Here is an 18,177-nt window from a genome sequence, read left to right on the forward strand (position 1 = left end):
ACCGCTCTTCCGTATGTCTGCAGTCTTTCAGAGCTGTGGCATCCCTTCCTGAGGGTACCATGTATGATCATGGAAAAATTCTCTATGCCTAGGACAGCCTTTCTCATCTTATTACCATTGAGAAACCTCTAAAACAGGGGTAGTCAAACTGCGGCCCTCCAGATGTCCATGGACTACAATTCCCAGGAGTCCCTGCCAGCGAATGCTGGCAGGGGCTCCTGGGAATTGTAGTCCATGGACATCTGGAAGGCCGCAGTTTGACTACCCCTGCTCTAAAACATCCTCCAGACTTTGAGAAACCCCAGAATTGGCATGATCCTGCAGAATATGGTTGCGAAGCTGAGCTGTGCATATGCCCACCTGAGTTCCCTCCCCTTCCCACTCCTTCCATTGTGGGGGGAGAGTCAACATCACCATGCCTGGTCATATCTCTCGATAAATGTTTAACTATTTTTAAACTATATTTAAAAATCAATGAATTCCCAGCCATTCAGGAAACCCTTCCAGGGCTGTTAAGAAACCCCGGAGTTTCACGAAACCCTGGTTGAGAAATCCCGCCTTAAGATATAGTGTGTGGGCTTTCTCCACTGAAAAAAAGGCTGAAATATGGGATATATGTCAAGGCCAGCATGGGAAACATGTGCCTGCAGTGAAATGTCTTTTGTTGGCATGCCAGGGAATGACCATGGCCAACCTTTCTACCTGCCATAGGTAGTTCTTTCTTGAAAAAGCAAGAGATAACATATAGCGAGAGATCCTTGCTTTTACTCATTCTCACGCAGGCCCCAAATTACCACGTGCCTTCTGGAAATTGCTGAATAAATACCCTTGCACTTAATCACATTATTAGATCAAAGGAAATGTGCAAGCCTATTACAATCAGTTAATTGCTACAGGAATAATTTGAGATTGCCTACTGGGCTCTCTTGGAGCCCTGCCTGTTAGCCCCGCAGAATGGGCTTTTTCAAATATTATTTGTTATTACTTAGCTATTCTATTTGGCAAGGCTTTGGGTCTAGCTCATCACCCTAATGCAACAGCCTAAGCTCACCTTTGCCAATAACAATAACTTACCATTTCAGTGGAAAGCGGTTTATGCAGGCTTTCTAACCCCTGCCTCCACATAAAGAATGTATTGAGCTTCCTGTACTGGTAGGTGCTGGTAGGTGCATTGGGGGTGGGGGTCAGAGAAGGGACTATAGTGGAAACAGCTGCAAGTCATTATTACCCCTGATTAGACCCTAGGTGCAGGTTTTGAATTAGCCTGTGTCTCCCCCTATAACTGCGGTATAATATCGGTGCTTGTTAAACAGGATTAGTTAAAAGATGATTTCCCCCCCCCCTCCTCCCCTGTGTTCATTAAAGGTGGTGGTTGTTGTTTTTTTTTTCTCCTTGGCACTGAACTTCTGAAGGGCACTCTGGCCCAGCAGCACGTTGCCCTAAAATAACCTGGTGGGGTTTCTATTTCTGTTTTGCTGATACACAGCGCAGTGTAATTTGAAGCTTATTGTAGCAAACGGGGGAGGAAAAAGGCCGTTGAGTTTTCCTCTCAACTCACAGATTTGCGTTTAATCACAGCTAGTTTGGAATTGTTTGCAGCATTCATAACATCAAATGCAGCTTAGGAGAGAACTGTTCCCCATATGGAGTGACCTAGCCCTCCATGTTTTACCTCTTTTTCCCCGCTGAACACCCTTTTCTTGCAAGCATGAGCAATGTCCCAGTGACTAATAGGAACATCCTGCCCTACTCTGAAAACTACCCTGTGCCTGGTCACGTAGAAGGGGACATGAAGATGCCTTTTGTCCAGAAGAGCCAGCTTTGACATCTACCTGTCTGGGTAGAGGCTGAAAACCCAGTTTTGGATTTCACTTGGAGGGAAATAGATATGCCTACCATGAATACAAGAGGTGTAACAGAGCTGGCTAGCAGAATCAGTTTTTCAGGGTCAGGGACGTGGCTGCTCATTTGGGAAGCTAATGTAGGTGCTTGCTTGCTGCCAGATAAACTGTGACATTTGTAAGGTTAGGCGTTAGAAATCTCTAGTGCAACGTATCAGAGACTGAAGTCCGTAAGGGAACTTCTGGGTATATACGAGCAAGGACAGCAGGTAAGCTCATGTTACATTTATCTAGTTAGCATGGAAATGGATTCCTCTCAGTTTGCTAGGAATGAGAGCAGGGACTCTCCACAGGCAGGAAATGGAATTGGTTTTCCCCTCAAAGTGGCTGCCAACTCTGGGCAGAAAACATGCTGATTAGAGGCTGAGAACCAGTTGCTCAGATCTCAGGATGCTTTATTGGCTGATGGGTACCAAAGAGTACAACTCCTAATACCTTCATTATACTTATTTTGAGTTGTCTGTTCACTTGTTAGTCACCTGTTTCTGTGGTTGTGCCATGCTACCTGTTTGCTTGTTCCCCACCTTGACATGTTAGTATGCTTTTATTGCCCAGTATTTTTCCACAGACCAGAGGCCTTTTTTTCCCCAGAATATATTTTATTGCTCTGACTTTGCATATGCATAGGGTAGGAATGCTATGTGATGCCCAGGTTCTAGTGCATGGTCCCTTGCCTGCGAAACTTTCATGCCTGGTATTTTGTTCAGCATGTCTGTTTTCACATTGGGGGAAGGGGTCTCAGGAAAAACAAAAGTTATCCTTTTAAACTTGCCCTTCAGCTCTGGCAAGGAAGCACCTTATGCTCTGTTCACTACTTTCTTCAATAAAGAGATTTATTTTAACAGCAAGTCTGCTTACTGAGAGTTCAGCAGAGGCCTGAGACCAGTATAAAATTGAAGTGGTTTTTGCCCTGTTTTCCAGTGCAGAGGATTTTACCATGAGGCACACAGATTCCTTTCTACATTCATGTGACAGCAAATGATAATTTTAAATGGAATTTTGGACGTTCAGGCTTTGTCTGACATGTTTTCCACTATTTCTGTGAGCAGCATAGGTTCCTTCCCGTTTACTGGCTCCTGCCTAGAAGTTATTAATTTCATTTCTGTTTCTGGTGCAGAGTTTCTTCCAATCAAAGGGTGAGAGTGACTAGAATCTAAATTGCAGCCAAACTTAATTAGCTAATGAAATAGGGCTGTCCAGCATGGGCTGGTGAGGGGGAAGGAAATGACATCATGGTCCATGAAATGTTTAAAAACAGAACTGAATTCCATAGATTACAAAATCTGAGAATCTTCTATAGTATTGTTCTACATTTCAGCCAAAGGGAGAAGTTCCCCTATTGTATATTGCCAAGGCTGAATGAATGAATGCTACAAAGCTGTCAAGGTTTTGGTCTCTCTGCATTCATGACACAACAAATTGAAGTAGTATGTTGCTCTGTTCCCATAAAGAACATTCTTTATTCCAAAAAGTGAGCTTTAAGGCCATTCAATAGTAAGGGAGGCAAAAGATGCAATGTATAACAGATTTTACTTCTATTACCAATATTCTCTGGAAGTTATTTATTTATTTGCTTCATGTAGAGTCCACCTTTCTCACCGAGACTAAAGGGGGATTAAAGAATTTAACAGTGCAATAAAAGCAGTGCAATACATTTAACCAACAACACAATAAAACTGCACTAAATAATTAGAGAAATGGTGCAACGGTTTCAAATAGACAATGAAGATATCAAAGAAAACTGCTCAGAAATTTTGCAGACAATAATGATGGTCCTTTTCCCTTTATAAGAATGCCAAAACACTTGAATTGTCGAAACACAGGCTGAGCAAGATGGGGTTAGAATTGACTATAGAGGATGTCCACTGCTGCCTGTTGTTATTGTTGTATTGTTTTACTGTCTAATAGGATAAATTATGGGTTTTTATTGTATTTTAATGTTTTATCGTGTAAACTGCCGCAAGAGCTATCGGGGAGCGGCGGTATATAAATTTAAAAATAAACAAACAAACAAACAGACCAAGCTGCCTCAACCTTTCCTCATACAAATTGGTTTCCAAACCCCTCACCATCTTTGTAGCCCTCCTCGGGACATGGTCCAGTTTCTCTATGTCTTTCTTCAGTTGTGCCCAAAATTGAACACAGTACTCCAAGTGAGGTCTTACCAGAGCGTAGTAAAGTGATAACATTGCCTCATGAGATCTGGACAACATACTTCTTTTAATACAGTTTTTAATACTGTGAGGGGTTTTTTTGGGGGGACATCATCTGGGCATGAGATTAGGGTCACTGTGGATGGGCAGGTAGTTGTGAGTTTCCTGCATCGTGCAGGGGGTTGGACTAGATGACCCTGGAGGTCCCTTCCAACTCTATGATTCTAAGAATTTAGATGTGGAGAAAATGTGGCGGACAGCATTTCTGAATGAAGTTTCAAAGAAAATATATATAGCTGTGCATCAAAATGACATGGCTTTAAAAGGAAAAAAACTCAAGGAAGTGATTCTCTCTTTTAGTTATTTGAATGCGTTTCAGTGGAATGCTGGAAATGGTGATACAGGCATTTTCTTGGTCATGTGGCTGAAATGAGAAATGATGCTATGATTGCCGTAAGCAAGGCATGAAGATGTCTCAGCATTCTTGGGTGTTTAGTGGTATGCTCTCGCCATGCTGATTCTAAGCAGAGGCATCTGACTACACAGAGGTGCACATGCATTCAAACACACACACCTCTGCATACATGTACGGCTGAAGCCGCACCAGACAGTATAACTAACAGCACATCTGTCTTTTTTAAAGCTACATTTTACAAACTGCATGATGAAGCACGGAATGCAGAACAGCTGGATTAGGTGGAAGTAGCTGACACATTAGCTTAATGGCTTTATGGTTAATGAGTTTAAAAGACAGAGACTGGAGGAATAGATGTGATATATGTGCCTAATTACAGAATGCTACTAAAATTGAAAACATAATGAAGCCTTTCTTGCAAGGTAGTGCAAATTATTAAAAAGCTACTACTAGACTCTTGGAAGTATTTAGTATCATCAATTAGATCTAGATTCAAACTAACTCTTAAGCATTTGATTATATTTCCGTACTTAGGGTGCAATCTAGAGCCATTAAAATAATGGGAGTTTTGCCACTCACATCAGTGGGACGTGGCTTGAATTTAAGAATTGGGATAATTTTAAACTATAAAAGCTTGGGGCCAGCCACTTTCTCTGCCGTTTCTGCATGTGAAGTCTTTGGAATCCTAGAAGAACAGAGATTTCTGCCCTTTCTGAGATATATTGCTAGAGCTTCTAGTTTTTCTTGCATTTAATCTGGCAATTAATATAAAGAAAAAACAGGTACTGGATTTCCACTAGTTTTTGGCACTTTTTCCAGTTAAATCTTACGGTTCTGCTAAAATGAAAACCTAAGAGAGCAATCGTAAGCAGATCTACTCGGAATCCTACTCAGGTATATTCAATGGGGCTTACTCCCAGGAAAGTCTTCTTTGGATGGCAGTTAGTTTTTCATTAACTGGTTTAGACATCACACCATCCCTGCAATTCTCAGAACAGTCTCCTGGGACTAAGTCCTGTTGAATAGACCTAGGTAGGATTCTAAATAGACCTTCTTAAGATTGCTCTCCAGATCATTGTTTGGCTCTAATTGAATGAGCACAGGCTTACTCCTCATCCTTCCTTTACCACATGCAGATAAGTAAATAGTTACTTCTTGATTTGGGGCAAAGTACAGGATTCTGTGAAATCTAAGATAACGATGGTTGGTGCTTACCCTTTAAGCCAGAATGGCAAATGGTGATTTTGTTTCCCCATATGCAAGGCAAACACAAACTGTATTTCTTTGTTACAAACAAGTAATTAATTAGTGGTATGTGAGGAAAGAGCCTAACAGTGCATTCGTAAGCACAGTTACAGCCTTCTAAGGCCATACAGTAGCAGACTTCTAAGAGGGGTGCCCACCTCCAGCATGGGGTAGCCAATGCAGTATAGTAGCTACGAGCAGTAGACTCTAATCTGGAGAACTGGATTGGATTCCCCATTCCTCCACATGAATCCTACTGAGTGACCTTGGGCCAGTTACAGTAGAACTCCCTCAAGCCCCTCCTACTTAACCTCGTGATTGCTTTGGGGAAAGGAAGGTGGTTGTAAGCGTATTGGAGACTCCTTAAGGTAGAGAAAAGCAGGATATAAAAATCAACTTCTCCTCTTCCTCCTCCTCCAGGTGGGGCTTGGAGATCTCCCAGAATTGCCATTGATATCTCAAAAACGCACATCAATTTCTGTAGAAAAATTGCTGTGATACAGGGTGGACTCTATGGTGTGATAACCTGCCAAGGTCCCTGCTCTCCCCAGACTCTACCTTACCTAGGCTCTTCTCCCAAGTCTCCAGGGTTTTCCCAACCCCAGAGCTGGGAACCTTGCTTATAGAGGTGTAAGATTTAAGATTGAACTGTAGGAGTCATTCTAGGTACTTAGCACCCACTAAACTAAACCATTGTTTGGAATGTACTCGTAACAGAAACCTTATCATATTTACATTTATTTCATGAGCTCATATTTGTTTGTGTTTTAGCGATTTCATCAGTATCTGCCTCTGACCCTAAGGGGCTTGCAACCCAAGTACTAGATTGAGATGAGGAACCAAAGTTCTCTTGGTGCACTGTGAGCATGTTTAATTGCCTTGTTGTTGTTGTTTTTTAAAGAAACCCAAACCTTGCAACTCCTTATTTTTTATGACCTTTGTTTTTTTCAAGAGAACCAATTTACGTAAATATTAAACCATCTTCTATAAAATTCATGCAATGTGTGTTGCTAGGAACAGCATCCCTTGACCCCACCCGTTTTACCCACCCACTGTATAAAATCCTATGTGGGTAACCAAAAAAGGGTCAAGTAGACACCATGACTCCTACAGGCACCACACTGGAGGCCCCTGATCTAACGTCATGTGTGGTACAGCAGCATTTGTCTCCTCAGATTTTGCCGCTCCCCAGAATTTGCTGGGTTGCTGAGGAATACTGTTAAGGAAAAAAACTAGATTTTATTTAAGGAGATGTAGCTAGACATTTAAAATTTGACAGCCTTAGTGGTGAGAATAAGACTAATTGTGTTAATTTTAAAACCAAAGCAGGTTTAAGTCTGGGTGGCCAACTGAGATTAATGTTCCTCTCAAGAGGGTGCTTTTTAAAAAATGCTTTTGTTTAGAAAGATGGTGTGTGCACGAAGAACAGTCCTCTTCAACAGAAAACGGCTGTCTCTAATGAGGGTCATAGGCAGCCTCCATAAAGCCCTTTATCAGCCTTCCAACTGATTGATAACAAATCACTTTTCTGCTCAAGTCTTGGCAACAGCTTACATTTAAACTGGGGGAAATCTTGACTAAATCCCGGTGTTTTTATGTTAGCTTAAAACAAAATGAATCTTTAAAATGTCTAGGTTTAAACCTGGGCTTTTAAAAATAATCCAGGTCACCAATATTATGCATTGTGGTGACAGCAACAGGATGCATGTTTCCATTTTCTTTACCATAAAGCAGCCTTTCTTGACTTTTTTACCTTTCAGAAACACCTGAAACATTCTTCAGGCTTTGAGAAACCCCAGAAGTGGTGGAATTGTGCAGAATATGATTGGGAAGCATTGCTGTGTACACCCACCCTGGCCCCTCCCCTTCCCATCCCCTCCAGGCCCATCATTGGCCACTTTGGGAAGGGGTGTGAGTTGCCATGACCATACATGGTCATATTATTCAATAAATGTTTAACAAATTTTAAAAATGTATCAAAAATTAACTCTCACCCATACTCTCAACCTTTCCAGGATCACCAAGAACCCCCATGATTTCACGAAACTCTTGTTGAGAAAGCAGGCCAAAGAAACTGATAATAAGTTGAATCAGAGACATACAATGCAGTGCAGCTCTTGAAATGAAATACTTGCCTGCTTGGGGTCTTTATTGAGTAGCAATACTCTCCAGACAAGCAAGCACATCCAATGCTTTGGGTTTCCTTATAATTAAAAAAAATTATTCCTAAACATTCGCAACCCTAAAAATCAAATTATAACTCCTTCTTATTATATACGTACATATATACATATATGCAATCACATGGATTTATTAACCCTATTTGATAATGATTGCTGGCTGCACTGAATGTCAGTGTTGTGAATTAGTGGCAGTTTTACCGTGTACAACTCAAGGACAGAGTTGTGCTTTAAGCTGAATCCGTGGGTCTGAGGCTGCAGTCAATCACAGTCTCTGGGAGTAGTTTCTGCTTTATGTCGCTAGCAAGATGGCCTCTGCCTTGCTCTATTCCGTTCCATTCCGTTCAATACCAGATTGATGTTAGCAAAGCCAAAGCAAGTCAGAACAAAATCAGCTCAAATGATCTATAACACCGCAGGGACTGAGATGGGGAAATACACAGAGGTAGTGTTGTTTTTTAAGGCAGCTCTGAGGGATGGACGGGATAAGCCCATTTTCCCATAAGAATTACCTTGAGGAGGCTTTTGTAAACTGAAAGAGTTTATTCTTTCCCCCTTAGCTAGTTGATATTGTACAAATGGTTAACACCTATGGACGGATGGGCTTGAAAATATTTTGTGGATTTATTATTTTAAAAGGCTGGCATAGATCCTGTCCAGATGCAGACAATATTCCTAAATAGGTAGAAACTGAATACATTTCCCTGTTGACTGCAATTTGAATTGCAAGCTCAGCTATAGAACAATGCCAGGAGAGTAGCCAGGATTGTGCGCCAGAGCAAAACAGCCCCCCCAAAGAGCTGGGGCATTTTAGAGATTACCAGATTGGCAAGCTTCTCTAAGATCCATACATATTGCAATATGTATGAATAGGGTTGCAAACCAGCAACCAAGCTAAGAGTATTAGGCTACCACCTGAAGGTACAATCTCAGCTAGATGTTCTCTTGCAGCTTTGCAGAAAGTAGGCATGGGATACAGGCATGGCTTCTAGGATAGAATCTTGTCTCACCGACCCTGTAATCCATGCTCCCCGCTATCTTAAAATAGGCAGGGGCAACTGTGGTGATTCAGAGGGAAGGACTCTCTGGGTCTCCTCAGATGTGCTAGTTTCTCTTCAGTTAGCAAACTTGAACAGGAAAAAAAATAATCCAATAGTCACCGTGTGTAGGATCTCATTCTAGGTGTGACTCATGCAATCAGATCGTCAAGGCCTGGAGGCATCAGCCCCTATTCAAACTGATTGCTAACAGGACTGGTTATTCTAGGGCAGAGGTGGTCAAACAATGGCTCTCCAGATGTCCATGAAATACAATGGGCTCAAGGTAATTGTAGCCCATGGACATCTGGAGAGCCACCGTTTGGCTACCCCCGTTCTAGGGCATGTCTGCCATATTTTCAAGAGATTCTTGAGAGAAATGAATGGAAAACCCATGATTTCATCATAACCAACAGGTAGGGCAGATTAGTACAGTGGGTGGAAGGGCTGTGACTCAATGGCAGACCATCTACTTTGCATGCCGAGAGTCCCAGGTGCAGTCTCCCACCTCTTCAGTTAACGCCATCAGCCTGAAATCTCAGCCTGAGGTGCCAACCAGTCTGAGTAGACAATACTGATGGACCAACAGTCTGATACAATGTCATGTGTGTTCCTGTGCGGATTGCATCCACTGGCCCCACCCATGCTGTAGTCCTGGAAATATTCATGCAAATGATTGCCACTGGGTTCAAAGGCTCAGTCTTGAGTAGCGCTTGACTCTGAATTCCTGTTAGGCCTGGTGGAGAGCTGCCATGACTGAAGATCCGATCTAAGTTTGGCAGTCTGTTTAAACTTTGTTTGGATGAGCATGTTAAAAAAGACTTTGCTGAGGCAACACAGTGGTTCTTTGTAGCATATTAATGACTAGGGGCAAAGCCCATTGTACTCAGGAATACAACAGGCGCTAGCCACACAAACACGCACACAAATGCTGTATGAAGGTAAGGAGAGGGCACCAGACTCACAGACACACACAGGCACCAGATGGGATGGCCAAAGCACACAAACACATACTCTATGATGGAAGGGAGAAGGCACCAGAGGAAACAACAGACGCTTCCACAGGTGCACTGTGAAACGATAAAATCTGATATCTACTGCATAATGTTGAACGTTTTGAACATTTGTGTTAAAAAATAAAGTTTATAGCCCTTGGCTTAGTTAGTATACTGTCTGCTGGTGTCTGTATGTACCAGAAAGTGGCTGAAGCAACATCCAGTAGCAAGGTTAAGAATGTAAGTAGAGCCCTACTGGATCTGACCAATAGTCCATCTAGTTCAGCATCCAGTATCCTTTATCACCCAATGGCCAACCAGTTCCCCTGGATAGCCAACAACACGGCATAGAAGCCAGGGCCTTCCCCTGTTGTTGCCTCCTGGCTCTGGGATTCAGAATTTGTGCCACTGACTATTGGTGGTCCCCCTCAGTCACCATGCCTGGTAGCTGCTGATGGCTTATCCTCCATGAATCTCTCTAACCCCTTTTTTAAAGCTATCAATACCTCCTCTGTAAGTGAATTCAATGGCTCAGCAGTAGAGGTTGTAGGATTCATGCCTAGATGGTTTCATATTTCTCTTCCCTAGCCACTGTGACCATTCAGTTCATGCTAACAGCCAATTAACCTTCCTTTTTATATTCACCACACCCTCCGTTTTCTTCTTTCTCCTCTGTTATGGCTTTCTGTGCCTTCAGGTTCCAATTTCTCAGGACAGAGGGCAGGACTAAAACATAAGCAAATGCTATATATCTAAGCTAATTCGCTTAATGTATTCTGTGTGAAGAATACGAGCGCCATTTTGACTTTTACAGCATCTAGTTGTTATGAGGTTCCACTTCAGAATTCAGGGCTGGATGTTTGTCTACTGAATTCTCAGTTCTCTAAGAGTAGGGGGATGGAGAAAGGCTCCATAGCTCTTGGCTGCCCAAAATCTGAGGAAGGCACAATGCAGCAGATGCTTTGGCAGGAGAAGGGTCCCTGAAATGGGGGCTGTGTTCAATGTCAGATGGGAAGCATCCTGCAGCAAACATGACCTTCGGTGTCATCTCCTGCATACGCCTGTTTTTCTATCACAAATCATCTTGCAGGGCTCTGAGGGAGCTGAAGCCTGACCTTTATCATGCTCCCGCTTGAAAATAACGACGTGAAAACACTACAGTTAGAACTGTGAACTTTTCAGAAGATAAGTGTAATTATTTCTGCTGCAATTATAACTTGCGACCAGATCCGGAGATTAGATTTTCCGGCACTTGTCCCAGACGTTACCCTTTTAAATGGGGAAAGAAGTAGTGATGGGTCCCCTGCTCACTGCCTCCGTATTGTTTGCTCTCCCTTCCTTGCTGTTCAGTGCTTCTGGGCCAGTTCAGTTCAGGCATTTTAGCGGGCTGCTCATCACCTCCAGGCATGGAGGGCAGATGGTTCGGGGGCCGCCACCTTTTCTGTTTGATGTAAAAGGGAGGTGGGGGACTCAGGAAGGAGATGCAAGGGATTGGGGGACCTGCATGCACAAATACCGTGTGGCAGCCTTTCTCAACTTTTTTACCTTTGAGTAATCCCTAAAATGTTCCTCAGGTGTCAAGAACCCCCAGACATGGCACAGTCAGGCAGAATGCGGTTGGGAAGCATAACTGTGTACATGCTCCTTCCCACTCCTACCAACCCATCATTAGACATTCGGGGAGTGTCAATATGGTCAAATACTTTCAAATACTTTGGCCACCTCATGAGAAGGAAGGACTCCCTGGAGAAGAGCCTAATGTTGGGAGCGATCGAGGGCAAAAGAAGAAGGGGACGACAGAGAATGAGGTGGATTGATGGAGTCACTGAAGCAGTCGGTGCAAGCTTAAATGGACTCTGGGAAATGGTAGAGGACAGGAAGGCCTGGAGGACCATTGTCCATGGGATCGCGATGGGTCGGACACGACTTTGCAACTGACAACAACATGGTCACATAACTTGATAAATGTTTTACACATTTTTAAAATATATAAAAAATTAGCTTAACTCCCACCCATTCGGGAAACCCTTCCAGGCCCTTCAAGAAACTCCAGGGTTTCACAAAACACTGGTTAAGAAAGCCTGCCATGGGGGATGGGTCTTTGCAATAAGGAGGGGAATGAGACTGAGTGGGAAAGCTGATGGGTTCCAACCTGGGGAAAAATCAGCTGCAGAGGGAGTGGGTGGGAGGGTTCTCCTATTTCAGATGGAGATTTAAAAGGTAGTGTACTTGGAAGGGAGGGGGAGTTGACAGCCAGCTTGGTGTATTGGTTGAGAGTGGCAGCCTCTCATCTGGAGAACCAGCTGTGATTCCCCACTCCTTCACATGCAGCCAGCTGGGTGACTTTGACCCAATCACATTTCTGTCAGAGCTCTCTCAGCCTCACCTACCTCACAAGGTGTCAGTTGTGAGGAGAGGAAGGGAACGTGATTGTAAGCCACTTTGAGACTCCTCCGGTTAGTAAAAAGTGGTGTACAATAAAGTAACATTCCTTATTATTAATATTATTATATTCTAAAGACATTTAAAAACCATGTAAAGTTATCTTATGTAGACCCTTTTGACTCCATTTCTACCGCAAGGGTTTTTGGAATCCCCTTGTATAAGAGCCTCTTGTGGCGCAGAGCGTTACGCCAGCAGACATGCTCTGCCCATGAGTCTGGGAGTTCAATCCCAGCAGCCGGCTCAAGGTCGACTCAGCCTTCCGTCCTTCCGAGGTCGGTAAAATGAGGACCCAGCTTGCTTGCTGGGGGGTAAACTATAATGACTGGGGAAGGCACTGGCAAACCACCCCGTATTGAGTCTGCCAAGGAAACACTAGAGGGCGTCATCCCAAGGGTCAGACATGACCCGGTGCTTGCACAGGGGATACCTTTACCTTGACCTTTAACTTTTGCATGATTTTCCTTCCTGCCACTTTAGTCATTAGGCGCATTTTGTGTGGAGCAGAAGGGATTTCATTGCCTGGTATTGTGAGAGGCTGCCATCGGAGTGAATGGATTATCGGAATTAACCAGATTCCTCCCCAGCGTCTCTTGATTGAAGCTTGTAGGCTCAGCGGTGCCCAAGAAGGGGAAGCCGTGCTCAGTCTCAAGGAGCTGTTGATTAAGGGTTCCAGCCTAACATTTGCAGGGCTACATATTGACACATTGGACAGCAGAAATCTCCAAAGGAGCTCCCGCTGTGCCAATAAATCTGCTTTATGCAAATGTTACTTACATTTCCCCAACCAGGCTCTGGCTTTCCTTTTGTGCAATGCGTATCCAAAACCGAGCAATAAAAAAGAAAAAGGAGGGGGGGACGCTGCAATTGAATTTTTCACTGAAGGCAAAGAACAGAAGTGCTCTGAAAGCAAGGGAAGATATGGAGTTCAGGCTCCTGGTGCTTCTTTTTATCCCCATCTTGAGCGAAGATAGAATGCTATCGTCGGATTCGGAAAACCTTTATTGGCATGAACAATGCTGTAGTCAAATTCAGGGCTGCCACTGTGGTTTGCTCAAGGAAGGGTTAAAGAAATGGGGGGGGGGGGGTTTGAGGTGGATTCATTGTAAGGATCCAAAGTCTGCTCAGATACAGTCCACCTGAAATTGAAACAGGGCAGTGCAGTTTGAAGGGGTTTGGGCGTGGGATTTTTATACCTTTCGAGTTAATAGCTGGAGATATGGGGGGCCCTGAGGAATAATTGCATGGGTGAAATGTCACAAAAGCTGCAGGCTGAAAATGGTGCCCTGGTCAGATTCGGTTTTGTTATTAGACTCGTTGCCTGGGCAGTAAGTGGCAGCATATGAAGCCATGGATAATGAAGTCCGCTGTCCGAAACGGAGGCAGAGGATGATGGGTTTTCTCGTGTTTCGTCATGAAATATCCCACGGCGTTAAAGGTTTTGGCCAGCGCAATTATTCTAAGTTCATTTTCTGATCGACTCCACACATGGTCATCATAGAAGGACCAGGGCTGCCAGGGCTGCCTCCTCACCCCCTCAAAAAAAAAAAAAAAACCCAGCAAGGGGGCCCATCACCCCAACGTCACTACGCTTACCACTTTGCACAGAACTCAAGATAATGAAAAACGGAATGGGGGGGGGGGGGGAGGACGCTGGATGCATTTGCCCTGCCTTTTCCAGAGCCTGTTTAGTATAGTGGTAAAAAGTGGCAGCTTCTAATCTGGAGAACCACGTTTGATTCCCCGCTCCTCCACCTGCACCTGGCTGGGTGACCTTGGGCCAGTCACAGTCCTGTTAGAGCTGTTCTCACGGAGCATTTTTTCTTACCTGTCTGTTGTGGGGAGAGGAAGGGAAGACGATCATAAGCTGCTTTGAGACTCCTTCAGGTAATGAAAAGCAGGGTATAAAAACCAACTCCTCTTCTTCCATGGTGCCTTGAACAACCCCAGAAACCCTAAGGCAGCACTGTCCAAGGTGCAGGAAGTATGCATGCCAATGGGCTTGCAGCTTAGCTGTTTATAATGTGTAGCTTCCTTTACTGCTTAAGAAATTAGGTTTCTGAATATCAGCACACATTGTTCTATTGCTTATTCTTTGACTCTTAAACTTTAAATGCTGCCGTTTGAAATACAGTCTAGAAAGCATTACTCAGTCTGCACTAGGAAATCAACCATGAGTTTTATTTGTAAATCTATATAACAGGTAGCATGGGGTGTTTTGCTGAAATGCGTACTCCATCAATAAAACCAAAAAGGGTTTTGGCACTCTAAAGAGGAACAGATTTATTATGGTGTAAGCGTTTGTGGACAAGGTATACTTCATCAGATGCGTGAAATTATGTCCTCCGTTGGCAGGTATACATGCATAGGCATAGAGACAGAAAAGTGTAAACGATGGGCTCAAAGGCTGTGAGTGAATGAATGAATTTATTCTCTTGCAGCCCAAGACCAGTCATGGAAGGACCCTACCAAATATTATATACTGCATAAAATATTGCCTGAAAGAGGAAAACTCCAATCTTCATTAAAATATATAAAATATGTTATTATTCTCTAGGTATGGGCAGTGTAACTATATTTTAGAAACTCTTTCCCAGGCTTCACAGCTAGGCAGCCAAAATTAGCCACTTTGAATATAATCTCTGGATTCTTATCCTCTGGTATTCTAACTAGATGAAGGACTCAAAGGGTATATGCATTCACATACGTGCAGGCGCATGCAGGCACACCAAAAGTAAAAGCAATATCATCATAGTGAAGTTTTAGAAATGCCGTTTCTGAAAACCATAGCTTGCTCAGAAGGGCATTTTATCTGAAACGCAAGTTTGTCCAAAGTTGGACCTTTGTTAAACAAAACAAAACAACCCTCCTTACACTGCAGTTCTGATGCATGCATATTTCTAGGACGGCAGGGAGGCAAACTCGATCTGTAGGTAGCAGGCAGGCAGAAACTCAAGCTGAAAGGCCTGCGTCCCTTGGGAGGGATCGGATATCCGACAGCCTTCGCTTCAGGTCCAGCCCATCAGGCTGCCACCTACAACCTTCCCCGCCCTCGTCCTCATTGCAGCTTTGTTAGATTGCTCTGATCGATTGGCATCCTTTCATGACCACACAGTGGGAGAAAGAGAATGAGAGAGAGAGAGAGAGAGAGAGAGAAACTGGCTCCTCCATGCCTCTGTTTGATTTTATAGTCTCTATCTCCCTAATTGGATAATCTAGGAAGTCGCTGGCAGTCCAGTGTCGCTGGGTGTGCTGATTTCACTCAGACCAGCCCTGCAGAGGGGTGGGGTGGGGTGGGGTGGGGTGGAGGATGGGAGAGAGAGAGAGAGAGAGAAAGGAGAGGAGGGAATCTGTTCACCAGAAGAGCTGAGGGAAGGAAGGCAGGCAGGCAGGCAGGCGCTAAAGTACTGACGAGGGACCATGAAACAGGAGACAGCGAGAACTGAGAGGAGAGAGTTGCCGTTCCCTTTCTCTCAGATCTCCCGGTAGTGATGCTGGTTGCAGGGATGCTCCGAGCACAGGCACCTGCTGCTCTGTAATGATTCAGCCTCTTTCTGCCGGCGCTCGTGCACAACAGGATGCTGTTGCTACTGTCCCTGCTGCTGCTGCTGCTGCTGCTCCTGCCGCCGCTGCCGCCGCCGCTGCTCCCCTCCTCACTGGTTTTCCTTTTGCTCCTACTGCATGACGGCGGCTTCCTCCTCCGCCTGAGCAGCCACCAGACTCAGAAGCTCAAGGTGAGAAGCCAGCCCTTCCCTCTGGGCTGCTGGTCCACTTAAAGCAATTTCGTCCAAGGCTGCAGCGTTTATTTCCGTGGCCCATCCTTTCGGCTCCCTGAAGATTCTGAGCGGCTTGAGAAGCCCTGGATTATAAACAAAAAATTATTTAAAAGTGAAGCCGGAAAGAAGCTGAATCATTCCGAGATGCTTCGTGTCTCCTGTTAAATTGTTTGAGGGGATGTTTTCCTCTTCCCTTCCTTCCTTCCTTCCTTCCTTCATTTGGATCAGACTCTTCAACTCTTTTTCTGATTCTTGTACTCTGATGCTGTAAGATTTCTGTGGATCTGTTTCCTCTGCCCTGGCTGGCTGGCTGGTTTGCTTGGCAAAAGGATGGGCCAGGGTCCAGTTTAAGGCCTTCTAAAGAAGCGCTCCATTGAGGTATAAATATATATGATTCACTATGTCGGAAGCCACTCTGGAGGCTTTCCCCAGTCCCTCGATGCAGCTGAGCCCCACTGCCTCGCTCGAGGGGCTCCCTGCTGAGGAAGATGTGCCAGAGACTCCAAGAGGGGAGGCAGGGGGGGCGCAAGGGATCTCAGGCCTGGCTGCCGCTTGCTGCGTCTGCCTGGAAGCAGAACAACTGAAAAGCTGCCTGAACTCTGAGAAAATCTGCATCGCCCCCATTTTGGCTTGCCTGATCAGCCTGTGCCTCTGTATTGCCGGCCTCAAGTGGGTCTTTGTGGACAAGATTTTCGAGTACGACTCTCCCACCCACCTCGGCCCCGACAGGATCGGACAGGACCCCGTCACCCCCTCGGACCCGACAGCGCTGTCCGCCTGGGTGCCGTCCGTGGTGCATACTTCGTACTTCCCAGCACCTACCAGTGAAGTTGAAGCAGAGGTGACAGGGCAGGTGGAGGGGTTCCCAGTTCCCTCCGAGGCAGCTCCTCCATCCTCGCCACACAACAGTGTTTTAGGGTCTAACTTCCTGCCCTCCTTGGCCCCCTCCTTACCTCCCCTCAGCCTGGACCCGGAGTTGAAAAGAGGAACCACAGCTTCTCTGGCTGAAGAAACAGAAACTAACATCCAAACAGCTTCGCCAAAACTTGGTAAGTATAAGTCCGTAACCCTTCATCCCGCCCAAGACTTCAGTCTTTATTACCAGTTATTATGGTACCATAATCCATGTTAAGGGCAGTGTGAGTTGCATGGGGATGAGGCCATTCATAATTTTTACTGATAGTTGAAGATAGCTGTTTCATCTCTGGCTGATGACTCTGTCCCCTTATCCCAGCTCAGAAAAATAAACTTGGAGAGGGGGGTGCAAGATGCTTAGTATTACAGCAATAATAAGATGGTTGCTAGATGTTCCACATGCAATTAAACCCAAACAATTCATTTTAGGAACAAATTTTCTGCAACGTTGCATTGGTTCCCTTTTAGTTTCCCATTCCCTTGCCCAGCCTGTACCTGATTTCTGCCTCCCAACTTGGATTGGTCTAGATTCCTGACAAACCACCACAAACCCACCCACCCCTCTCTTAAGTTATTGCCATGTTGCAGTAATTTGGCTATAATTCTAAATGCTTGCCTTTCTTTGCTTGGTTACTGTAGTCGAATCTGTGATGGTAAAAGTTGCCTTATTAAGTTCACTCCAAGTCTGTTCTTATGCAGCATTTAGAACTAAAATGGGGCAAAAGCGTATCATGGATCAGCAATGTTAATTCCTTTATGAAATATATATGATGACAAGAGAGCTGCAAGTCATATGCAGAGGGCATTTCCCACAAAATGAACTAACTACAGACAAGTTCAATCTCTCTGGGATCAGGAGTCATTTTTACTTGGAGAATGTGGCTTCTGTATCGGTTCTGTAATAACTTAATCTCTGGACACACTGGAGGGATACCAAACTTTAGATTTACAGACTGCTCTACCCCAAGAGCTCAGAGCTGGGAACAAAAAACAGTCCAGCTAAAAATGAAAATATTCAGCTAATTAACTCAAATTATCTCCACCGTTCACTGACTTAAACCTGGATCCCACAAAGACAGCCCGGCATGGCAGCTTTAGTCTTTGATGACAGAGCCCAC

At 44.5% G+C, this 18,177-nt stretch overlaps 2 protein-coding genes across 14 annotated transcripts in view; both read left to right on the forward strand.

The window, feature by feature from the left end:
* The window catches only part of NRG1 (neuregulin 1), a 680,406-nt gene that overhangs the window by 533,007 nt on the left and 129,222 nt on the right, over positions 1-18,177 (forward strand). For 3 of the 13 annotated variants that reach the window (XM_077345428.1, XM_077345427.1, XM_077345429.1), the window contains exon 1: positions 16,545-17,193. The exons of the other annotated variants lie outside the window; for them this stretch is intronic. In XM_077345428.1, coding sequence (XP_077201543.1) covers positions 16,545-17,193 — 649 coding nt within the window. Of the gene's footprint in view, positions 1-16,544; positions 17,194-18,177 lie in introns of those variants that run through there. 13 annotated transcript variants of the gene reach the window in all.
* LOC143841295 (uncharacterized) lies at positions 15,721-16,146 on the forward strand. Its single transcript, XM_077345431.1, has one exon. It carries the CDS (start codon positions 15,947-15,949, stop codon positions 16,142-16,144), a length of 198 nt encoding a protein of 65 aa, XP_077201546.1. The 5' UTR covers positions 15,721-15,946; the 3' UTR covers positions 16,145-16,146.

Source organism: Paroedura picta, chromosome 7 (assembly GCF_049243985.1).
Source record: "Paroedura picta isolate Pp20150507F chromosome 7, Ppicta_v3.0, whole genome shotgun sequence".
Taxonomy (NCBI): domain Eukaryota; kingdom Metazoa; phylum Chordata; class Lepidosauria; order Squamata; family Gekkonidae; genus Paroedura; species Paroedura picta.